This window comes from Argopecten irradians, chromosome 8, assembly GCF_041381155.1.
Source record: "Argopecten irradians isolate NY chromosome 8, Ai_NY, whole genome shotgun sequence".
Taxonomy (NCBI): Eukaryota; Metazoa; Mollusca; class Bivalvia; order Pectinida; family Pectinidae; genus Argopecten; species Argopecten irradians.
The window spans coordinates 13,335,696-13,362,201 of record NC_091141.1 but is presented as its reverse complement, the minus strand read 5'-3'; the positions used below and the strand labels follow the sequence as shown (position 1 = coordinate 13,362,201).

The following is a 26,506-nucleotide window of genomic DNA, read 5'->3' as shown; positions in this document are numbered from 1 at the left end:
GAGCAATTACCTTTATTTATGGCTGGATGAAGAAATAGCACGCAGTCTAATCTATGGATGATAAATCGGAAGGGCCATCAAAATCTTAATTGTGTAATGATGTCTTCCCCCGTTGAAACTCTGCGCAACTACCACAGTTCCAGGTGCTTTGTCGACGTAAGATATTTCACCATAAAATTTTCGCCCCACCATAAGGAGGTACTGTGCTTATTCCCAAAGATGGCCTATCATCATTGCTAAGTGTGCATCTATCATTGCAAGATCAATTCATGAATTATTTTCTCATATTTGTGGTTACTCTACGGGTTAGAATCTAATTTGGTTACACATTAATATTTGATTTATTACTGAACAATTTTCATATTTCTAATTCATGAATAACATTGTATGTATTACAAACAAGTCTTTCAGTTCTTCGGTTCAAAGGTGGCTGTTTTGTTGTGATGGTGTATTTTACCCAACATATAACTTTAAACGGTCATTCAAGTTTAGGATAAAGGAACCTTCCAATTAAAAAGACTCAAATTATCATTTAAGAATACAGTAATATAGATTACAAAGCTTTTTAGATTACAGTGACCTAATTACAGTGTTTAGATCAGTGACCTTATTCAAACATTTAGATACAATTCAAGCATTTAGATCCTAGTGACCTAATTCCAAGTGTTCACACAGTGACCTTATTTAATCCTTTAGATCATAGTGGCCTAATTCCAAGGGTTCACACAGTGACCTTATTTAATCCTTTAGGACATAGTGACATAATTCCAAGGGTTCACACAGTGACCTAATTCAATCCTTTAGATCACAGTGACCTAATTTCAAGTGTTCACACAATGACCTAATTTAATCCTTTAGATCACAGTAACCTAACTCAAGCAAAGTAAAAAGCTAAAGTGGCCATCATTTCCTTATCAAAATATAACATTCAGAGTTTAAATGAACCAATATATGGTTATGTGTAATGACACATGTCTGTCCTATGGCCAGTACTGATGATATCAATCCTGCAGAGGACTACAGAACCATCGCCTTTTTAATTTTTTTTCCTGACCTTGACGCAAATGTGATAGAGTACCTATAAATGAACCATACGTCAGGGTAATTCTTAGAAAATAATTAACACCAAAATTTTAATCTTTCCGGTATGCAAATATGCTGCCATTTTCATCAGGCCTTCAGTCGTTTTTTCTTCTCCAATCATTTTAAAGAATCATCAGCCCTCCGACCTTCAAATGCCAAAGTCAAACTGCAGAAAAAGCTGCACTAGCACTGCAGTGTTTTAGGGAGCTATCATGCCGAGATAACTAGCTCACAGAAACAACGGTGTACATCTGACCCATAAATAAGGCATCAAGGTATTATAGAGCCACGGAGAACCGCATCATACAATGACAAGTGAAACGTCCCAGGTCTTAACAAATATGTAATCTATCAAAAATCGCATTAAGTATGATTTCCTTTTTATTCCCTTGCACGGGGGAGGCCTACAGAGTCCTGATAACTCCAAGTCTTAGCGTCTATATCGGCAAATGTCGTAAGACATGCTTAATCACAAAAGACATAGAAGCTATTGTCCATAAAGTTTATTGATAAATCAACTAATCACTGTTAAATGTACAAATTAAAGCTGTAACCAGACACAATTCGTACATATGCTTCGCGCTGGATATCAAAGGTAAATTGATTTTTCAGTTTCCATAGGACATGTAAAATACAGAGGTAGCATGAACTTTAAACATTCTTGATGGACAAGAAATGGATTTAATATTAACATTAAAAGAACAAACTATTGAGTTATCTCCCATGTGAAGTCTTTTGTATGGAGTTACTTCCCATATCAAGATTTCTTCTTATATCACAACCATTTACATTTATCATCATTATATAACATTTCCTAACTCTTTTTACTGTATGATTTTTAAAAGCTTTTTGAATAAAATGGCATGAAATTTAAAGAAATTGTTTTCTTTAACAGGTTTAAAAAGATTAACAACTGTTTTTCATTTCAAATATTAATATTTTTAACAGTTTCTTCTCGTGCTAAAGCAGTGGGAGGTTTTACCAATACAGCTTGTTTACAAACTGACAATATCATTGTTAAGTGTTGTTTCCTGATCAACACAAATAAGCTAAATATAGAATCTCTTTTAGATTAGATCTGTCAACAACAGTGAAATCGAATCAACATGGATATACACGGATGACAATTTGATTATATGTTATTGTTTAATGCGTGTCTGACCATATATGGACACCTGCTAATTAACATCACCGGTGACATTTATGTACGTCATGTCCATGTGGTAAAGCAGATTGACAAATATACCAATTTGATACTATTTGTGATGGATATGAAATCTTATAATCCAAAGGCCTAGCTACGATGATACCAAGTCAGAAAAAAATGCTACTTCTCCCAAATTACTAATCTCAATGCCAATGAAACCGAAGGTTAACATGTCTTTGGTAATGCATGACTTGTTCAATACTGTCATGGCAACATGATATCTAAGATTTTATGTCAATTTAAATTTGAGATGTTTGATCTATTTTTAAAACAACAAATCCATTTATCTTAATTTCAATATCACCTTTTTAAAGAAAAGTAAATCAAATGATAAATGTGAGATTAATACTTTTAATATGAATATATTTAAAGCACTATGATATTCAACATCAGTTAACTCTTAATGATTAAAGTTAAGAAAAAGCATCCCCAATTCACTCAATCTCACACAGGCTATGAGAGAAATACTACACAGACCTATGGTCTTTTATCATATAAATATTAATGTTTTTTTATCAACATAACCCCCAACCCTACCACTCCCACCCTATTATCAAATCTTATAACAAATATTATATTGTCTTATATCCCCTGGATATCACCTATTGTCTTTTATCTCATAATCCCATTGTCTTATACCCCATGGATATCACCTATTGTCTTTTATCACATAATCCCAATGTCTTATATCCCATGGATGTCACCTATTGTCTTTTATCACATAATCCCAATGTCTTATATCCCATGGATGTCACCTATTGTCTTTTATCACATAATCCCATTGTCTTATATCCCATGGATGTCACCTATTGTCTTTTATCACATAATCCCATTGTCTTATATCCCATGGATATCACCTATTGTCTTTCAACACATAATCCCATTGTCTTATATACATTGGATATCACCTATTGTCTTTTATCACATAATCCCATTGTCTTATATCCCATGGATGTCACCTATTGTCTTTTATCACATAATCCCAATGTCTTATATTCCATGGATGTCACCTATTGTCTTTTATCACATAATCCCATTGTCTTATATCCCATGGATGTCACCTATTGTCTTTTATCACATAATCCCATTGTCTTATATCCCATGGATATCACCTATTGTCTTTTATCACATAATCCCATTGTCTTATATTCTATGGATATCACCTATTGTCTTTTATCACATAATCCCATTGTCTTATATCCCATGGATATCACCTATTGTCTTTTATCACATAATCCTATTGTCTTATATCCCATGGATATCACCTATTGTCTTTTATCACATAATCGCATTGTCTTATATCCATGGATATCACCTATTGTCTTTACACATAATCCATTGTCTTATATTGGATCACCTATTGTCTTTTATCACATAATCCCATTGTCTATATACATTGGATATCCCTATTGTCTTTTATCACATAATCCCATTGTCTTATATACATTGGATATCACCTATTGTCTTTTATCACATAATCCCATTGTCTTATATCCCATTGGATATATCACCTATTGTCTTTTATTACATAATCCCATTGTCTTATATACATTGGATATCACCTATTGTCTTTCAACACATAATCCCAATGTCTTATATACATTGGATATCACCTATTGTCTTTTATCACATAATCCCATTGCCTTATATCCCATGGATGTCACCACCTATTGTCTTTTATCACATAATCCCATTGCCTTATATCCCATGGATGTCACCTATTGTCTTTTATTACATAATCCCATTGTCTTATATCCCATGGATATCACCTATTGTCTTTCAACACATAATCCCATTGTCTTATATCCCATGGATATTGCTTATTGTCTTTCAACACATAATCCCATTGTCTTATATCACACGAACATCCATTTTCCTTTCCTATTTTAATTCCACACTTAACAGTCCGATTCCTAAAGGAAACAAAGGGACCAATGGCTGATGAATAATATTTACACACGGTAAACAACTGGAAACCGTATTTGTGAGTAATTCAATCATCAATAATTAATTTTACTCCATTGTTCTGTACATATCTGTTTCTGTATATCACCGTTCACAAAGAAAATTGCTTGTGAATGAATGTTTAGAGGTTAAAGGTGACTCTGGCACATTCATTGGGAGCTTAACGTTGTATAATTACTGACTTGGTGTTATATGATAATTAAAAACTAAAAACTCCAAGACCGAGACTATTTATCTTAACAGGTCAATTTTAATTTTATTGATGTTCCTTCTAAATATCCATTCGCTAAATATATTCAAATTACTAAACATAGTTATTTCCCTTTTGTGAAAAAAACCCAATTCAGAACAGAATTCCCATTGAATCTTGAAGAAAATCAAAATGACATAGTAAATGATGGAATATGGACAATAAAGTTTTTATCTGTATTTCAGTAATACTTTTGCCTTTGATGAGATTATTGCTGAATCTTGTGGTATAAGGAATTCAATGGTGTTTTATACAATGTTGAATTTTATTTTGTTATTTGTTGAATTGGGAATTTGTTTTTCGAATTTTAAAATTTCATCTTAACTTCAAATCAATATTTTTGTTAATTTTGATTAAAAATCTAATGAATTATCATTTGCATTTTCCTACAAATTGAATCAATGTCGTTTGTCATTCCAATGTAAAAGGCAGCAGTTACATAACCAGTAATTTGAAATAAAACCAGAGAAAACTCACCATCACAATGCTCAAACAATAAAGTCTCATTTCAAATGGGAGCCACAGCATACCAAAGTGAAATTTGAGATTTAAAAAAAAAATCCTAATTGCAGCAGCACCTTGCACAGTGCAAGTAGGGGAAGTGGAAGTCGTCATGATTCTGAGTAAATCTGATAATTCACACCCGTTATCAAAAGTGATGTCAGCCACTGCTACAATCAAAATATCACTCTAATTGGAAAGAACTTGCATTTGTTCGCTTGCATATCTTGTAACAAAACACTAAACTATGGTATCTATACACAATACAAATGATCGTTTGGGGCTAAAAGTCGGACTTAAAACAAAACTAACGGGGGAAGCAGCCCCGTTTTAACCTACATAATGTGTCATCCGCATTTCCATGAACTTGAATGGGTTCTGAATCTTGGAACATAATCTGTATCTTGGAATAGATTTTAAATGTTTGTTTTGTTTGTACAGATTGGAAGACTTGATTTTGAGAGAGGTGTAAACAGTGAAATCAATAGAGAAGCAATGTTAGGGTATCTTTTAAAGTTGTTCCTGAAATTCGCATTAAATTTTACATCATCACTATCATCATTAAATAACATCCAAATATTAAAAGAATCCAGATTCCATTTGGGCAGACTGAGCATTTAAGGTAATACTGTTTAAACAAAATGATGCAAATTACACATTAGTTTTTTGAAACAATGAAATCTCTTTTGAAATATTAAGTGTATCATATTCCAAAAGACTTTATATAATTTTTTAATTGATTACGAGAACTTGCGCGATATTCTAGATCAGGAATAGAAGTTAATATCTCAGGAATAAAACATTTTCAATACATTGATTGTAATGCATTATTTTAACTTTATGATTTCAATCTCCACAATGCTGATCATTCCATACGAGGAGCGCAAAGTTTCACAGCTGAAATTAATTAACACCTATGGTTTTAATTACAAGAAGGTTGCAAAGTAATTTATGATCAGAGACAGGCTATTCAGCCTTCAATAATTTGAAGAAAACTGTATAGTAATTAACCACAGAAACAATGCTTGTTTTAATTTTGAAATCAACCATGAACATTTGGTTGAATATTTAATTAATGAACAAAATATAAATGAATATGGATGGAAATATGATATTTGGCAAGAAAATCATGAAACTTAAACAACATATAAATGAATATGGATTAAAATATGATATTTGGCATGAAAATCGTGAAACTTGAACTTAATTTCAAAGCTGCTTTTCAAAGCCATAATTATTGTCAACAAGAACTTAATTATAACATTGTACTATTTATAAAGAATATTAAGATCTAATAAATCTTGAAATACAAATTTTCATACTGTTCTCTTGAATTTTTAAAAAGCCTTATGGTTCTGAGTATAATGCGAAATTATCAGATTTTTTAAGGTTGAATGAATATCCATTGGCACTTTACAAGAATTTGAGAGATTTTAAATACCTTATAAAAACGGATCCTAAATCTAATTCTCTAACACTACTGCAACTAATTGGTGGCTGACTATGATAGAAATAAAATCAAGAAAATCAATTAATCAGTCATGTGAGAAGTAACAAAGAAAATGAAATCTACAAAATGCTCGCGGTACCAAAACCCTTTTATGCAATCCGTAGTATTTTGCATTTTTCATTTTGTTCTGATATTGATTTTGTGCAAGTGAACATGTTTAAATAATCTAATTCCATTAGATGTGCAATGGAATAAAATGGAGGAAATAATATATGCTCACTGATTAGACAACTAGCTGGTTATGAGCAGATGTGCTCACACTCCTTGGGTTCAGTATCCAACACATTGCCCTTTTCACATCTCTGCTGAAGCAATCTTTACTTGTTCTCAAATAAAACCACAGGTGTTTTTTTAAATCAGCTGTTTGAATATTTTATGTCAGGTAAATTTTTAGACAGGTAACTATACTTTCTATATAATTTAACAAACAAAAACACCTAATTCTCCCCGTTTATAACACAATATTGACAGTTAATAATTGGTGAATAATTATTAATACATCTAGTTAATGTAAAACTTGTTAAGTTTCAACAAATATCTTTACTTTTAATACAACGATGATTATGTCCCAGAAATGTTTCTTTAGAATAAAATGACTCACTTTCAAAAACATGCATTTGCATTTCAAATGATAACAGTATTTTGTTTTTCATCATCATATCTTAATTAATATGACAGGTATTCTCTCCAAATGTACCAGGTACAATACTTGTAATTAGGCAATAATAAACAATTTACATCTATTGACATATATCAAATATTCATGCCTATATGAATTCATGTAATTGTTAGGATATGGAACATTTGGTTTTAATAAACTTTGTTTAAAATAAACCATACCATTGTGTATTTTAATTGAATTATCTATCATTCTCTTTCATATGAATAATACAAAGATACAGAGAACAAAAATGCTAATTAAGGGGGCTTTTAAGTAGAGGCTATTTACATTATGACTAATACCAGAACAAAGAAATACATGGAAGCAGGTCTAACCATTGTGTCCCAATAAAAATACACAATATGTAGTACAGTGTATAACAAAATAACGGTAATTCTAGCTGACGACAATGATGAACAAATTGTTACAATGTTGCAATATTGTTACAAAAGCACTGTCTTATGAAATTAGTTTTAACATCATGATTTTAAAGCGAAACAAAGGGTTTTCCGAGTTATATTTTGAGAGTCGGCCGTCCTATACCGATGGCAGGCCGATCGATATCGTCCACTCTTTGTGATCCGAACAGTCCATGTAGATATGACTAAGATGCCTTCAAAGGACGCGCGGAAACTCTTTGTTGTCAAATCCAACTCGACCTTCTACCAAAACAAATCAACAAAGACAACGCCACAGTATCATGCCACATTTATTAACAAGTTCCGTTTAACAGTAAAATTGCACGAGCATTGCATGAAAATTGCTGCTGCACATACCGTGCACAGTAGTGGGCGAACGGGGCATGCGGCGTATGGAAAACAATGGGCTCCCAGACAGAGGCATGGCACGTGCTCGAGTTTACGTCTTGCTAGCGATCAACATCGTCCAAAATACCGATTCTCATTATACACAAATCGAAAAATATATACATACCTCGGGTCCAGCTACAATAAAAAGTCATGACACTTGTTCAAACTTACCTTTTTCCACGAAAAATGTTTGACAGATGCCTCTTCCATTGAAACTACAGCGCCATGCTATTTACCCATCATTCTGATGGTGGTAAGTAATACGCATGCGTATGTAGGTTTTGTTTAGGTATGGCGGTGTACGTAACGTGCCTCACCGCTAGCGGAGGTTTGCCGGTCTTCACGAGGTCTTCAGGAGATTTGAAGCCAGTATGTCACTTCAAACTTTGCAGTAGATTATAAGCCATTTCTCAATGGGGTCTTGTAACGTTTGTTCTACACTTGGTGGAGTGTTAGATAGTGATATACAAAATCCTCAGTGTGTATTGAGTTTGAGTGTGTGCCCTCTCACCCATGACCCACTGAAAGGGGGCCCGCGATGGGATAATTAAAATAAACGCGGAATTTGCATGTAGCTCACTAGCATTTTAATCAGCTATTTGTTATTTTGTTTCTCATTAACATCAAAAGAAAAATAATTTAAGAAAATTTTTGAAGAATTCCAAGACGAAGAAAAATTTATTTTCAAAATAAAATGAAAATTGATGAAAGAAAAATCTCATTAAAGCTCATTGAGAACAAATGAAAATTTAGATGTTTGAAGAAATTGATGATGAATTTGTATGTTTTATACTTTCAATAGAAATAATGAATTTGAAGTTGTCTTAAATAAAGTTTAGAATTAATTAACTTCAAAATGGTTAAGTGTACAATAATTTTGTCTAATGAATCCCATTTCCCTCTGTATTTTTATTTTCACTTTTCATGTATTTTGTACATTATTAAAAAAAATTCTGATTTCTTTCAGAATTACTCAATTTGTAAAATTATTATTACTCTATATTTAGAGATTTAGATTAAAGTGATTAATTTATTTGAAAATCAATTGAATATATGTATTCACATAGTTTAATTGATATTAAAATTATGGCAATTTCAAATTAATTAAGAATAATAAAATATTACAGTTACAACTGTATATATACACTTTCATTCATTCTACAATTAAAAATGTGAATTTATGATTCAATAAATTAACTTCATACAGATTTTAAAAACTATAATTCCAAAACAATTTTACAAGTTACCATTATCCATTTATTTAATTGATACATGATGGATACATTTCCAAATGGCTTCGTCATTAGTAATTTGAATTTAAATATTTAAGCATTGTTCTCAATATCTTTTGGGTTTATGAAGTCATAGTAAAAAAAACGGAAGGACATTCTTAATAGACGTGAAGCGTAGACCTATGAAAAAGAATGTCCTGCGTTTTTTTGTCGTGGACTTCATCAATCCAAAAGATATTTAGAATGATGCTTATATTTTAATTTGAATAACTCAGTGAAGTACTAATTAGTTATCCATTTCCATGATTTTTCTTACTTTTACAATAAATCAAATTGAATTGTAGCGCATTGATGTCTCATTCAATAGATCAGTTTGTCTAATGACTCTGCGAAAACGTATATAAAACTGTGTATATGACGTCATAATACATGATGTACACTTCTTTCGGTCTGTGGAAAAAAACCTAACGCATAGAAATGAGTTTAAATTATTTTACAAAAAGTTGTAGTTTATAATTATTGACTTTTCTGGCCAAAGCAGGAATATATTCAAAGTGCCGTCCTTATATGGCACCCTGACTGTTAATAGGATGTTAATTTAATCAAACAAAGTATTCAAGAACTGATAAGACATTGAATAATCATATATATATATAAAATAACTGGGGATACTTTTATGTTTTATTTCTTAGTTTAAAATGTAACACAAATATATGATACCAATGCACTATGAACTTTTAGAAGTTACCGGAGATATGCCTGTAAAAACACTTTTTAGCATTTTACCATATATGTTTTTAATATCAATTTTAAATTAAAGATGCTCCACCGCTGAAAAATGTTTTTTTTCCACTATTAAAAACAGGAGCAGACGATTTAGTATTTTTCTTCAGTTACAAAAGTAACTTAATTTACACATTACCACCACTGAAAAGTTTGAGCTTCTAATTTTACTTCAAGTGAAAATATAAAAAATAATAAATTGCATCCCGAAAAAAAAAATTCAGTGGTACTACATTCTATATGGAATGAAGTGCTGATTGCTCATGCACCAAAGGCAAAATAAATAATTTTGTATTTTTTTTTGTGTTAATTAGACATATAAATGCACGATAAAACACCAATTATTGTTCAAATGATGAATATCATTTATGCTCTTTCGGCGGTAGAGCATCTTTAAGGTAACACTATATGTTTTTGAAGTTTTTGATTTACAGCATTTTTGTCCATTTTCTGTGTTTGTATGGACTGGATAACCAGAGGTTGAAATGAATAGACAATTTAAAATGACATTCTGACAAATATAAAGTTAGTCCTCTGTTTTATACCACAACCAACATAAAAGCTGAAGAAAAAGAAAGAAAAATAAGGGCATTTTAAATATGAATGAGTTTCCATATCTGTACAGTGTAGTTATAAATATGGAAATATAGTGTGCCATATGGATTGTGAGAAATTCTGAATGTTCACTTAATATATACTAAAGATCATATGGTAATTTTTACGAGATGAAATTGACAAATGATTATTTATTAATGCAGTATTTTTGAAAAACAACACCCTGTAAACGCTACAGTAGGTATACAGTTGAGCTATCAAAAACATATGGTATTGTCGTTATAATGCATACTTAAACAGTTTTTGTGTGATCTTACGCTGAAAAGTGAATTTTAAACAACTTTCAGACAAAGCACTAAATTAAAAAATCCAAAAATATACAATTTGCTTCAATGTTTCTTAAGCTTAAGAAATTTGATTGTAGTATAAAGAAATATAAAACTTAGATTCAGGTACAATAACATCATGAGTCATGCAAAAATGAGCTAGAGTATTTATACTTCCATTGTATCGTACATTTAGTCACACTAAAAAAATGTATTTATTTTGAGTCAATGGAGTTGTGGTAGAATATGTCCAGAGTTTTAATTAGATAAAGTTCATTAAGTAAAGTTTGGTACCTATCATTATTTGGTTTGGTTAGGACTAACAGAATGTTTCAACTTCTGCATGTATATATATGGTCTATGAGTTAAGTGAGATTCAGATGAACAATTAAAGCTCTCCTAGCTGTCCCTCTTTTTAGGTCTGTACATACTGCATTACTTTAATCTGTAATTTGTATTTTCATATCACAGACTTATCTGCCCTTGCATGTAGGTAATGATTGTAATATCACGCTATTTGTAAATGAAACATAATATTTTTCAGAGAAAATTATAACTGTTTTCTCTCATAAAAGAAATGATGTCACAATCAATACCTACCTGCAATGGAGATAATTTTGTAATTGGCAAAGAGAGAATATTGTAAAAGTAGGGAACTGTGTTATACAACAGACAGTCAAATTCTGTTTTACACACATAATTGATTATTTTAGGACCAAAATGTTTGCTATTAAGGATTCTAGTATGATTAAAGAATGTGTACCAGAAACATATATAGGTGGCTTAGAAAGTAATGCTAATACGTATAATGTTTTCATCAGTCATATTTATTTGCTAAATTCTTAATATGTCATAAATTAATGATTAAACCACCGTTCCTCACATTGTTTAAAATTTTCAAAGTTAGATAATATGTTTGTTTAAAGATGAAGGTTAAGGGTTATGTTAATCCTTGTTTCAAGGTTAGGTGTCAGGGTCACTGGCCATGTTTATACTAGTTGTCAAAAACTGGGTCTATAATTATCCGAGGTATCAAGGTCAGGTGCTTAATGTTTATCCTACTTGTCAAGGTCAGGCGCCATGGTAATCCTACTTGTCAAGGTCATGGGCCATGTTAATCCTACTTGTCAAGGTCAGGGGCCATGGTTATCCTACTTGTCAAGGTCAGGGGTCATGTTTATCCTACTTGTCAAGGTCAGGGGCCATGGTTATCCTACTTGTCAAGGTCAGGGGTCATGTTTATCCTACTGATCAAGGTCAGGGGCCATGGTTATCCTTCTTGCCAAGGTCAGGGGCCATGTTTATCCTACTTGTCAAGGTCAGGGGCTATGGTTATCCTACTTGTCAAGGTCAGGGGCCATGTTTATCCTACTTGTCAAGGTTATGGGTCATGTTTATCCTACTTGTTAAGGTCAGGGGTCATGTTTATCCTACTTGTCAAGGTCAGGGGCCATGTTTATCCTACTTGTCAAGGTCAGGGGTCATGTTTATCCTACTGATCAAGGTCAGGGGACATGGTTATCCTTCTTGCCAAGGTCAGGGGCCATGTTTATCCTACTTGTCAAGGTCAGGGGCTATGGTTATCCTACTTGTCAAGGTCAGGGGCCATGTTTATCCTACTTGTCAAGGTTATGGGTCATTTTATCCTACTTGTTAAGGTCAGGAGTCATGTTTATCCTACTTATCAAGGTCAGGGGCCATGTTTATCTTACTTGTCAAGGTCAGGGGTCATGTTTATCCTACTTATCAAGGTCAGGGGTCATGTTTATCCTACTTATCAAGGTCAGGGGTCATGTTTATCCTACTTGTCAAGGTCAGGGGTCATGTTTTTCCTACTTATCAAGGTTAGGGGTCATGTTTATCCTACTTGTCAAGGTTATCGGTCATGTTTATCCTACTTGTCAAGGTCAGGAGTCATGTTTATCCTACTTGTCAAGGTCAGGGGCCATGTTTATCCTACTTGTCAAGGTCAGGGGTCATGTTTATCCTACTTATCAAGGTTAGGGGTCATGTTTATCCTACTTGTCAAGGTCAGGGGCCATGTTTATCCTACTTGTCATGGTCAGGGGCCATGTTTATCCTACTTGTCAAGGTGAACCATTTTGAATATTGTTCATTATTTTTATCATGATATCTATCATGGTATCCAAGGCTTGATTTGTACATGTAGATATTCATTACATAACATAATTGTTGGTTTTTACTGCTATCACACTATGTAATAATGCCACTATTTGATGTGGCTAGGATTATAGAATGTCTGTCTAACCATGTTCCTTGTCTTGGGTGTCATTAGTGTGTTTTCCAATTAGATTGAATGTGGTAAAATATTGTCATTTTATCACCTTTACATTGTTCCATTGCCTCAAGGGCAGTAACTCTGTAATGTAAATATGCACACAGGTGAGAGAAGAGTCAACATTCACATCAATATTTCAGTAATAATGTATCTGTTTTCCAGCTCCCGTTTCCACTCATCGGATCACTCAATGGCGTGCACATGTTTGGAGCCAATCACAATGTTGACTTGCTGTCCTCTACCACAGATGATTCTAAGGTCATTTGGAAAGTGTTTCAAGACAGGTAAAATTGAGAAATAAAACGCTTGATGTACGTAGTAAATCACAAGAGGTAGAATTTGTATTTTAGCTCCCTTCAATCATTTTAGCTCAACTTTGCCAGATATTTGTATTTTGAATCAGCTGATTCAAAGACTGAAATTTTGACTCACCTGTCAGATTGTGGTATTTTGACTTGGTTTGTTAAAAAGGTGATATTTTGACTTGCCTGATCCTGAGTTTAGGCAAACAGTAACCTGGGTAATATTTAAACAAACTTACTTGAGGAATAGTTTAACAAACTGTTAAGTAGGCAACAGTTTAACAAACTGTTAACTGATTAATAGTGAAGCAATCTGTTACCTGGGGAAAAAATTATCAAACTATTGCCTGTGGAATAATTTGATAAACTGCTACCTAAAGAATAGCTTAACAAACTGTTACATGGACAACAGTTTAACAAACTGTTACCTAATGAATAGTTAAACAATCTGTTAGATGGGGAATAGTTAAACTAACTGTTACCTGGGGAATAGCTTAACAAACTGTTACCTTGGGAAAAGTTTAACCTGCTACCTGTGGAATAGTTTAACTGTTACCTGGGGAATAGTTTAACAAACTGTTACCTTGGGAAAAGTTCAACAAACTGTTACCTGGGGAATAGTTTAGCAAACTGTTACCCCAGAATATAGTTGGACAAACTGCTGTCCTCTAGGATAGTTAAGAAAACTGCTTCATGGGATTTTTGAAGGTTAACAAACTCTTACTACCGCCAGTTTATCTACCTTGATGCAAAAAAAAAACAACAACAAAAAAACAACTTCTACTTGCATTTGTTAGCTTATCAGATTTGATGCTATCTATATGCCATGATGTACCTGTGTTTTTACACCAAATGATTGTGACACATATACATGTTGCAAGATTGTCTTTAACTTAATTCAAAGATCTTGATTATCTACCTACAGATGCTAAATCAGCTGCTCTTATCAGGAAAGCACTTTATCTAGATAAAAACACTCCACACTAGATAATTATAATAATGGATTTGAATTTACTTAATCTTCTTAGACTTTTTCAATTTGAATTGAAGGAATTGGGAAAATAAATCGGCAAGTCTCCAAGTCCTTGTGATTAACTTGGTGGTGCAACCATACAGTGCAGCGTGAATGATATGCAACGCCAATTTGAAACCTTTCAAATTAGTTATTTGGGAATTATTCAATTATATCAAGGTTCCGACTCAAGGTCATAGTTTTTACTATAATGCTTTTAAATCCCATTGTTGTGAATGTTTTAACGAAGACTTTATAATATTGGCTGATAGTGCCATGTGCTATGTGTCAGTTGAGGCGCCTTGGAGATTTGTATAAATTATAAGTAAGATGATTTACTTCAACCTGTTTTAAGTTTTTGGTTTAAAGTTTTTCTTTAAATAGTCATATTTCAAATAGGACAATTGTAAACTCTTAATTTCTTGGTTTTCATAGGGGATTACCTGCTATAAATATTGGGAAAAACCTAACTTTTTTTCTACTTGCGTTTCCTGATATGGAAATGGCAGTTTAGTTGCATGCAAAAAAGCAAATCAAACATGCATAATGTCTTCCTTTGGAAACTACATGAGTATTAATCCAAGTAACAAAATGGAAAGCTTTGCTGTCTGTTTACAGCCATGATGTTAGGTGAATTAAATCCATGTTTAAAATTTAAAATATCAAATTAGACACAATGTTAAACTTTATTGTTTTGGAAAAAAATGAAGCTCAGCCCCATATAATATGTAGTGAAGATCTATGTAAGGGCGACCTTCTTTATACTGTAAACCAAATTTTTTTCATGGTTACTAAACATGATTTTTATTTCAAAACAAGTTTATGAAGAAAATTATAACATTCGCAAATTGATAATTTGATTTAAAATTTTTATCAAGATATCAAATTTGTGATGATAAGCTTTTGCAAAATTACTTTGATTGTATTAATTAAAAAAGTAAATCATGTAGAAAAGGTTTACCATATGTGATAAGTTGCATGTTGTGAAGTGCATTTTGGTAGGCTTCAGTATGGTCAAATATTGTTTCCTTATAGATAATCAGGGCTGTCCCTTATCAGAATAAAACCTTACTACCCCAGGGCTGTCCCTTATCAGAATAAAACCTTACTACCCCAGGGCTGCCCCCTATCAGAATAAAACCTCACTACCTCAGGGCTGCCCCCTATCAGAATAAAACCTCACTACCCCAGGGCTGTCCCTCATGGGTATAAAACCTCACTACCCCAGGGCTGCCCCTTATCAGAATAAAACCTCACTATCCCAGGGCTATCCCTTATCAGTATAAAACCTCACTATCCCAGGGCTGTCCCTCTTGAGTATAAAAGCTCACTACCCCAGGGCTGTCTCCAATGAGTACAAAACCTCATTACACCAGGGCAGTCTCTCTTGAGTATAAAACCTCACTACCCCAGGACTGTCTTTCATGATTATAAAACCTCACTACCCCAGGGCTGTCTCTCATGAGTATAAAAACCTCACTACCCCAGGGCTGTCTCCCATGAGTATAAAACCTCATTACCCCAGGGCAGTCTCTCATGAGTATAAAAGCTCACTACCCCAGGGCTGTCTCTCATGAGTATAAAACCTCACTACCCCAGGGCTGTCCCTCATGAGTATAAAACCTCACTACCCCAGGGCTGTCCCTCATGAGTATAAAACCTCACTACCCCAGGGCTGTCCCTCATGAGTATAAAACCTCACTACCCCAGGGCTGTCCCTCATGAGTATAAAACCTCATTACCCCAAGGCTATTCCTCATGAGTATAAAATCTCATTACCCCAGGGCTATCCCCTCTCATGAGTATAAAACCTCACTACCCCAGGGCTGTCCCTCATGAGTATAAAACCTTACTACCCCAGGGCTGTCCTGCATGAGTATAAAACCTCACAACCCCAGGCTGTCCCTCATGGGTATAAAACTCCCACTACCCCAGTGCGCTGTCTCTCATGAGTATAAAACCTCACTACCCCAGGGCAGTCCCTCATGGGTATAAAACCTCACTACCCCAGGGCTGTCACTCATGAGTATAAAACCTCACTACCCCAGGGCTGTCCCTCATGGGTATAAAACCTCACTACCCCAGGGCTGTCTCTCATGAGTATAAAACCTCACTACCCCAGGGCAGTCCCTCATGGTATAAAACCTCACTACCCCAGGGCTGTCTCTCATGAGTATAAAACTTCACTACCCCAGGGCAGTCCCTCATGGGTATAAAACCTCACTACCCCAGGGCTGTCTCTCATGGGTATAAAACCTCACTACCCCAGGGCTGTCCCTCATGGGTATAAAACCTCACTACCCCAGGGCTGCATCTCATGGGTATAAAACCTCACTACCCCAGGGCTGTCCCTCATGGGTATAAAACCTCACTACCCCAGGGCTGTCCCTCATGGTATAAAACCTCACTACCCCAGGGCTGTCCTCATGGGTATAAAAACTCACTACCCCAGGGCTGTCTCTCATGGGTATAAAACCTCACTACCCCAGGGCTTCTCATGGGTATAAAACCTCACTACCCCAGGGCAGTCCCTCATGGGTATAAAACCTCACTACCCCAGGGCTGCTCCTCATGGGTATAAAACCTCACTACCCCAGGGCTGTCCCTCATGAGTATAAAACCTCACTACCCCAGGGCTATCCCTCATGAGTATAAAACCTCACTACCCCAGGGCTCCCTCATGGGTATAAAACCTCACTACCCCAGGGCTGTCCCCTCATGAGTATAAAACCTCACTACCCCAGGGCTGTCCTCATGGGTATAAAAACCTCACTACCCCAGGGCTGTCCCTCATGAGTATAAAACCTCACTACCCCAGGGCTGTCCCTCATGAGTATAAAACCTCACTACCCCAGGGCTATCCCTCATGAGTATAAAACCTCACTACCCCAGGGCTATCCCTCATGAGTATAAAACCTCACTACCCCAGGCTATCCCTCATGAGTATAAAACCTCACTACCCCAGGGCTGTCCCTCATGAGTATAAAACCTCACTACCCCAGGGCTGTCCTCATGAGTATAAAACCTCACTACCCCAGGGCTGTCCCTCATGAGTATAAAACCTCACTACCCCAGGGCTATCCCTCATGAGTATAAAACCTCACTACCCCAGGGCTATCCTCATGAGTATAAACCTCACTACCCCAGGGCTGTCCCTCATGAGTATAAAACCTCACTACCCCAGGGCTGTCCCTCATGAGTATAAAACCTCACTACCCCAGGGCTATCCCTCATGAGTATAAAACTCATGGGCTATCCCTCAAATAAAACCTCACTACCCCAGGGCATGTCCCTCATGGTATAAAACCCACTACCCCAGCTATCCCCATGGGTATAAAACCTCACTACCCCAGGGCTATCCCTCATGGGTATAAAACCTCACTACCCCAGGGCTCCTCATGGTATAAAACCTCATGGGTATGAAAAACCTCACTACCCCAGGGCTATCCCTCATGGGTATAAAACCTCACTACCCCAGGGCTATCCCTCATGGGTATAAAACCTCACTACCCCAGGCTGTCCCTCATGAGTATAAAAATCACTACCCCAGGGCTATCCCTCATGGGTATAAAACCTCACTACCCCAGGGCTATCCCTCATGAGTATAAAACCTCACTACCCCAGGGCTATCCCTCATGGTATAAAACCTCACTACCCCAGGGCTATTCCCTCATGGGTATAAAAACTCACAACCCCAGGGCTATCCCTCATGAGTATAAAACCTCACTACCCCAGGGCTGTCCCTCATGAGTATAAAATTCACTACCCCAGGGCTGCCCTCATGAGTATAAAACCTCACTACCCCAGGGCTATCCCTCATGAGTTATAAAACCTCATTACCCCAGGGCTATCCTCATGGGTATAAAAAACCTCACTACCCCAGGGCTATCCCTCATGAGTATAAAACCTCACTACCCCAGGGTCCCTCAGGTTAAAAACCTCATCTCATCATGAGTAGTATAAAACCTCACTACCCCAGGGCTATCCCTCATGTATAAACTCATACCCCGGGTCCCTCATAAAAACCTCACTACCCCAGGGCTATCCCTCATGGTATAAAACCTCACTAACCCCAGGGCTGTCCCTCATGGGTATAAAACCTCACTACCCCAGGGCTATCCCTCATGGGTATAAAACCTCACTACCCAGGGTATCTTCCTCATGAGTATAAAAACCTCACTACCCCAGGGCTATCCCTCATGAGTATAAAACCTCACTACCCCAGGGCTGTCCCTCATGAGTATAAAACCTCACTTACCCAGGGCTGTCCCTCATGAGTATAAAACCTCACTACCCCAGGGCTATCCCTCATGAGTATAAAACCTCACTACCCCAGGGCAGTCCCTCATGGGTATAAAACCTCACTACCCAAGGGCTGTCCCTCATGGGTATAAAACCTCACTACCCCAGGGCTATCCCTCATGGTATAAAACCTCACTACCCCAGGGCTGTACCCTCATGGGTATAAAAACCTCACTACCCAGGGCTATCCTCATGGTATAAAACCTCACTACCCCAGGGCTGCCCCTCATGGGTATAAAACCTCACTACCCCAGGGCTATCCCTCATGGTATAAAAACCTCACTACCCCAGGGCTGTCCCTCATGGGTATAAAACCTCACACTACCCCAGGGCTGTCCCTCATGGGTATAAAACCTCACTACCCCAGGGCTGTCCCTCATGGGTATAAAACCTCACTACCCCAGGGCTCTCATGTCTTCATTACCCAGGGTATAAAAACCTCACTACCCCAGGGCTGCCCCTCATGGGTATAAAACCTCACACTACCCAGGGCTATCCCTCATGGGTATAAAACCTCACTACCCCAAGGGCTGTCCCTCATGGGTATAAAAACCTCACTACCCATGGGTATAAAACCTCACTACCTCAGGCTGTCCCTCATGGGTATAAAACCTCACTACCCAAAGCAGGGCTACCCCAGGTATCCCTCATGAGTATAAAACCTCACTACCCCATCTATCCCTCATGGGTATAAAACCTCACTACCCACCCACAGCCCCAGGCTATCCCTCATGAGTATAAAAACCTCACTACCCCAGGGCTATCCCTCATGGGTATAAAACCTCACTACCCCAGGGCTTGTCCCTCATGGGTATAAAACCTCACTACCCCAGGGCTACCCTTCATGAGGTATAAAACCTCACTACCCCAGGGCTGTCCCTCATGAGTATAAAACTCACTACCCCAGGGCTATACCAGGGCTGTCCCTCATAGTATAAAAACCTCACTACTCAGGGCTGTCCCTCATGAGTATAAAACTTCATTACCCCAGGGCTATCTCCTCATGAGTATAAAACCTCACTACCCCAGGGCTATCCCCTCTCATGAGTATAAAACCTCACTACCCCAGGGCTGACCCCTCATGAGTATAAAACCTCACTTACTCCAGGTCTGTCCCTTATGAGTATAAAACCTCATTACCTCAAGGCTATCCCCCATGAGTATAAAAGCTCACTACCCCAGGGCTATCCTTCATTGGTTTATGGTAAAAACCTCACTTCCCCAGAGCTGCCCCTCATGAGTATAAAACCTCACTACCCCAGGGCTGCCCCTCATGGGTATAAAACCTCACTACCCCAGGGCTAATCCCTCATGGTATAAAACCTCACTACCCCAGGGCATGCCCCTCATGAGTATAAAACCTCACTACCCTCAGGTTGTCCCTCATGAGTATAAAACCTCACTACAACCTCAGGGCTATCCCTCATGGGTATAAAACCTCACTACCCCAGGGCTATTTCCTCATGGGTATAAAAACCTCACTACCCCAGGGCTATCCTCTCATGGGTATAAAACCTCACTACCCCAGGGCTATCCCTCATGGGTATAAAAACCTCACTACCCCAGGGCTATCCTCATGAGTATAAAAAATTCACTACCCCAGGGCTATCCTTCATGAGTATAAAAATCACTACCCCAGGGCCAGTCTTCATTGGTTTAAAACCTCACTTCCCCAGGGCTGCCCCTCATGAGTATAAAACCTCACTACCCAGGGCTGCCCCTCATGGGTATAAAACCACACAACCCCAAGGCTAATCCCTCATGGGTATAAAACCTCACTACCCAGGGTTGCTCCCTCATGGGTATAAAACCTCACTACCTCAGTTTGTCCCTCATGAGTATAAAACCTTACACTACCCCAGGGCTATCCTCATGGGTATAAAACCTCACTACCCCAGGGCTATCCCTCATGGGTATAAAAATTCACTACCCCAGGGCTATCCTTCATGGTATAAAACCTCACTACCCCAGGGCTATCCCTCATGGGTATAAAACCTACACTACCCCAGGGCTATCCCTCATGAGTATAAAACCTCACTACCCCAGGGCTATATAAAACTCACTACCCCAGGGCTGTCCCTCATGAGTATAAAAACCTTCACTACCCAGGGCTATCCTCATGGGTATAAAACCTCACTACCCCAGGGCTGTCCCTCATGGGTATAAAACCTCACTACCCCAGGGCTGTCCCTCATGGTATAAAACCTCACTACCCCAGGGCTGTCCTCATGGTATAAAACCTCACTACCCCAGGCTATTCCTCATGAGTATAAAAAGTTCTCACTACCCCAGGGCTATCCCTCATGAGTATAAAACCTCACTACCCCAGGGCTGTCCCTCATGAGTATAAAACCTCACTATACCCCAGGGCTGTCACTCATGGTATAAAACCTCAATACCCCAAGGGCATGTCCCTCATGGGTATAAAACCTCACTACCCCAGGGCTGTCCTCATGAGTATAAAACCTCAACCCCAGGGCTATTCCTCTGGGTATAAAACTTCAACCCCAGGGCTGTCTCTCATAAGTATAAAACCTCACTACCCCAGGGCTGTCCCTCATGAGTATAAAACCTCACTACCCCAGGGCTATCCCTCATGAGTATAAAACCTCACTACCCAGGGCTATCCCTCATGAGTATAAAAAATTCACTACCCCCAGGGCTGTCTCATCCTCACTACCCCAAGGCTATCCCTCATGGGTATAAAAACCTTCACTACCCCCAGGGCTGTCCCTCATGGGTATAAAAACTCACTACCCCAGGGCTATCCTCATGGGTATAAAAACCTTCACTACCCCAGGGCTATCCCTTCATGAGTATAAAAACCTCACTACCCCAGGGCTACCCTCAATGAGTATAAAACCTAACTACCTCCAGGGCTATCCTTCATGAGTATAATAAATTCACTACCCAAGGGCTATCACTCAATGGTATAAAACCTCCACATACCCCAGGGCTGTCCCTCATGGGTATAAAAACTCACTACACCAGGGCTATCCCCTTCATGGGTAATAAACCTCACTACCTCAGGTAAACCTCACTACCCCAGGGCTAGTCCCCTCATGAGTATAAAACCTCATTACCCCCCAGGCTATCCCCATGAGTATAAAACTCACTACCCCAGGGCTGTCCCTCATGGGTATTAAAACCTCACTACCGCACAGGGCTACTTCCTCATGTAGTATAAAACCTCACTACCCCAGGGCTGCCCCTCATGAGTATGAAATCTCACTACACCAGGGCTATTACCTCAGGGCTGTCCCTCATAGGTATAAAACCTCACAACCCCAGGGCTATCCCTCATGAGTATAAAACCTCACTACCCCAGGGCTATCGGTATTCCAAATGAAGTATAAAATTATCACTACCCCAGGGCTATCCCCTCATCATTGAGTATTAAAAACCCTCACTACCCAGGGCTGTCCCTCATGAGTATAAAACCTCACTACTCCAGGTCTGTCCCTCATGAGTATAAAACCTTCACATTCCCCAAGGCTATCCCTCATGAGTATAAAAGCTCACTACCCCAGGGCTATCTCTCATGAGTATAAAACCTCACTACCCCAGAGCTGCCCCTCATGAGTATAAAACCTCACTACCCCAGGGCTGCCCCTCATGGGTATAAAACCTACACAACCCCAAGGCTGTCCTCTGATATAAAACCTCTACCCCATCATGGGTATAAAACCTCACTACCCCAGGGCTTATCCCCTCATGGTATAAAAACCTCACTACCCAGTCAGGCTGTCACCTCATGTATAAAAAACCTTCACTACCCCAGGGCTATCCCTCATGGTATAAAACCTCACTACCCCAGGGCTCCCTCACTCACTACCCCAGGGCTGTCCCATGGGTATAAAACCTCACTACCCCAGGGCTATCTCTTGAGTATAAAAACCTCACTACCCCAGGGCTGTCTCTCATGAGTATAAAACCTCACTACCCCAGGGCTAGTCTCTCATGGTATAAAACCTCACTACCCCAGGGCTGTCCCCTCATGAGTATAAAACCTCACTACCCCAGGCTGTCCCTCATGAGTATAAAAACCTCACTACCCCAGGGCTGTCCTCATCATGTATAAAACCTCACTACCCCAGGGCTGTCCCTCATGGGTATAAAACCTCACTACCCCAGGGCTGTCCCTCATGGGTATAAAACCTCACTACCCCAGGGCTGTCCCTCATGAGTATAAAACCTCACTACCCCAGGGCTATCCCTCATGGGTATAAAACCTCACTACCCCAGGGCTGTCCCTCATGAGTATAAAACCTCACTACCCCAGGGCTGTCCCTCATGAGTATAAAACCTCACTACCCCAGGGCTGTCCCTCATTGGGTTTAAAACCTCACTACCCCAGGGCTATCCCTCATGAGTATAAAACCTCACTACCCCAGGGCTGTCCCTCATGGGTATAAAACCTCACTACCCCAGGGCTGTCCCTCATGGGTATAAAACCTCACTACCCCAGGGCTGTCCCTCATGAGTATAAAACCTCACTACCCCAGGGCTATCCCTCATGGGTATAAAACCCTCACTACCCCAGGCTGTCCCTCATGAGGTATAAAACCTCACTACCCCAGGGCTGTCTCTCATGAGTATAAAACCTCACTACCCCAGGGCTGTCTCTCATGAGTATAAAAACCTCACTACCCCAGGGCTGTCCCTCATGAGTATAAAACCTCACTACCCCAGGGCTGTCCCTCATGAGTATAAAACCTCACTACCCCAGGGCTGTCCCTCATGAGTATAAAAACCTCACTACCCCAGGGCTGCCCCTCATGAGTATAAAACCTCACTACCCCAGGGCTGCCCCTCATGGGTATAAAACCTCACTACCCCAGGGCAGTCCCTCATGGGTATAAAACCTCACTACCCCAGGGCTGTCCCTCATGGGTATAAAACCTCACTACCCCAGGGCTGTCATTTCATGGGTATAAAACCTCACTACCCCAGGGCAGTCCCTCATGGGTATAAAACCTCACTACCCCAGGGCTGCCCCTCATGAGTATAAAACCTCACTACCCCAGGGCTGTCCCTCATGAGTATAAAAACCTCACTACCCCAGGGCTGTCCCTCATGAGTATAAAACCTCACTACCCCAGGGCTATCCCTCATGGTATAAAACCTCACTACCCCAGGGCTGTCCCTCATGAGTATAAAACCTCACTACCCCAGGGCTGTCCCTCATGGGTATAAAACCTCACTACCCCAGGGCTGTCCCTCATGGGTATAAAACCTCACTACCCCAGGGCTGTCCCTCATGGGTATAAAACCTCACTACCCCAGGGCTGCTCCTCATGGGTATAAAACCTCACTACCCCAGGGCTGTCCCTCATGAGTATAAAACCTCACTACCCCAGGGCTGTCCCTCATGAGTATAAAACCTCACTACCCCAGGGCAGTCCTCATGAGTATAAAACCTCACTACCCCAGGGCTATCCCTCATGAGTATAAAACCTCACTACCCCAGGGCTGTCTCCTCATGAGTATAAAACCTCACTACCCCAGGGCTGTCCCTCATGAGTATAAAACCTCACTAACCCAGGGCTATCCCTCATGAGTATAAAACCTCACTACCCCAGGGCTATCCCTCATGGGTATAAAACCTCACTACCCCAGGGCTATCCCTCATGAGTATAAAACCTCACTACCCAGGGCTATCCCTCATGGTATAAAACCTCACTACCCCAGGGCTATCCCTCATGGGTATAAAACCTCACTACCCCAGGGCTGTCCCTCATGGTATAAAAACCTCACTACCCCAGGGCTGTCCCTCATGGTATAAAACCTCACTACCCCAGGGCTGTCCCTCATGAGTATAAAACCTCACTACCCCAGGGCTATTCCTTCATGAGTATAAAACCTCACTACCCCAAGGCTGTCCCTCATGAGTATAAAACCTCACTACCCCAGGGCTATCCCTCATGGGTATAAAACCTCACTACCCCAGGGCTATCCCCCATAAGTATAAAACCTTACTACCCCAGGACTGTCCCTCATGAGTATAAAAATTCACTTCCCCAGGGCTATCCCTCATAAGTATAAAAATTCACTTCCCCAGGGCTATCCCTCATGAGTATAAAAATTCACTACCCCAGGGCTATCACTCATGGGTATAAAACCTCACTACCCCAGGGCTGTCCCTCATGGGTATAAAACCTCACTACCCCAGGGCTGTCCCTCATGAGTATAAAAATTCACTACCCCAGGGCTATCCTTCATGGGTATAAAACCTCACTACCCCAGGGCTATCCCTCATGGGTATAAAACCTCACTACCCCAGGGCTGTCCCTCATGAGTATAAAACCTCACTACCCCAGGGCTATCCCTCATGAGTATAAAACCTCACTACCCCAGGGCTATCCCTAACGAGTATAAAACCTCACTACCCCAGGGATATCCCTCATGAGTATAAAAATTCACTTCCCCAGGGCTACCTCTCATACATACCTATTTAAACCTCTACATCACAGTCCTATATGTATGATAATTAAAACTAGTTATTGTCTAACATGTGTTGATGGTAAGAGTACAAATGGAAATACCCATAATGAGAAAAACACAAGAATTGGCTTTGTGACTTACCAGACTGTACTAAGTTATCAGAAATTTTAGTCTGCGTTTAGGTTCAGTGGTCTGTATCAGGATATTGTACGGCTGAATGAACCTCGTTTATTTCAGATATTGATTAAAGCCACATAAATATGTATCTCAAGAGAAAGGAAATAAACTTCATAAACAAGAGGAAATGGTTGACTGGAAGTTCAACCCTCCGAGGATGAAATGTTAAATCAATCAATTTTCTGTTATTATAAAGTGCTAAAATAGGATGGTTTCTTTTCCTGCTATATATTGTTAAACAGAGCAACATTTATATCCTATATTCAATAAAATATTTATGTGGCATTCATTTCAATTTATCGCTGATAATATTAAAATAATATTCATTAAACTGACACTGAAATATTTAGAAGTGCGCTGTACCTGAATCTGGTTACTTTGTACACTTACATCTTATTGTACAGAATATGAGTTTTATTATCATTTAATAAACTTTTGTTATCAATTTATGTTTTCTTAATGACTAGAAATTCACGACATTCCCTATTTGTTGACCCATATATATAGTAATGGGTAATACATTGTATTTCAGAAAATATGTGACGAGTTTTATCATCATTTGATAAACCTTTGTTATGAGTTTTATATTTTTTAAAGAGTAGACATTTACGATATTCCAATTTTTTGACCCATTATATGTATATTAATGGTAGTCATCCATAGGTGGTAAAGGGCCTATATATGGGTACTCTACAATGCTCCCAGTAAATTTGGTGATTTTATGTCCATTGATTAGATATTTGTGCATTAATTAAGTCTTTAATGAGGTTGTTATCAAGCTGCAGCTGGTGTTGCCATGGTAACGGGTTTGTATCCAATGACATGTGGCGCGTGCCTAGATAGGTGTAACAATGATTATAGGTCATGCTCCATCGACCGGACAGACCTTTGTAACGTACACAGATTTGACGAGACGAAAACTACAAAGGTGTAAAAAACAATAAATGGAGAAATATAATTCAGACGTGGTGTATGTTTATAGGTGTACATGCAATCAAGCGTGTCACTGGCTTGGTGTTCAGTCAACCATGGACAATTACCAATCACTTTATTAGCTAACCTTCTTTTGATGTATAAGTCGGTATATT

General features: G+C 38.6%; 2 protein-coding genes across 2 annotated transcripts in view; one reads left to right on the top strand and one right to left on the bottom strand.

The window, feature by feature from the left end:
* The window catches only part of LOC138329419 (myoneurin-like), a 68,759-nt gene extending 60,354 nt beyond the window's left edge, over window positions 1-8,405 (bottom strand). Inside the window, exon 1 of the mRNA XM_069276408.1 lies at window positions 8,158-8,405. The gene's annotated coding sequence lies outside the window, so the exon portion shown is untranslated. The remainder of the gene's footprint in view (window positions 1-8,157) is intronic.
* The window catches only part of LOC138329016 (protein fuzzy homolog), a 127,332-nt gene continuing 109,065 nt past the window's right edge, over window positions 8,240-26,506 (top strand). Inside the window, exons 1-2 of the mRNA XM_069275717.1 lie at window positions 8,240-8,355; window positions 13,344-13,465. Coding sequence (XP_069131818.1) covers window positions 8,278-8,355; window positions 13,344-13,465 — 200 coding nt within the window. The 5' untranslated portion in view covers window positions 8,240-8,277. The remainder of the gene's footprint in view (window positions 8,356-13,343; window positions 13,466-26,506) is intronic.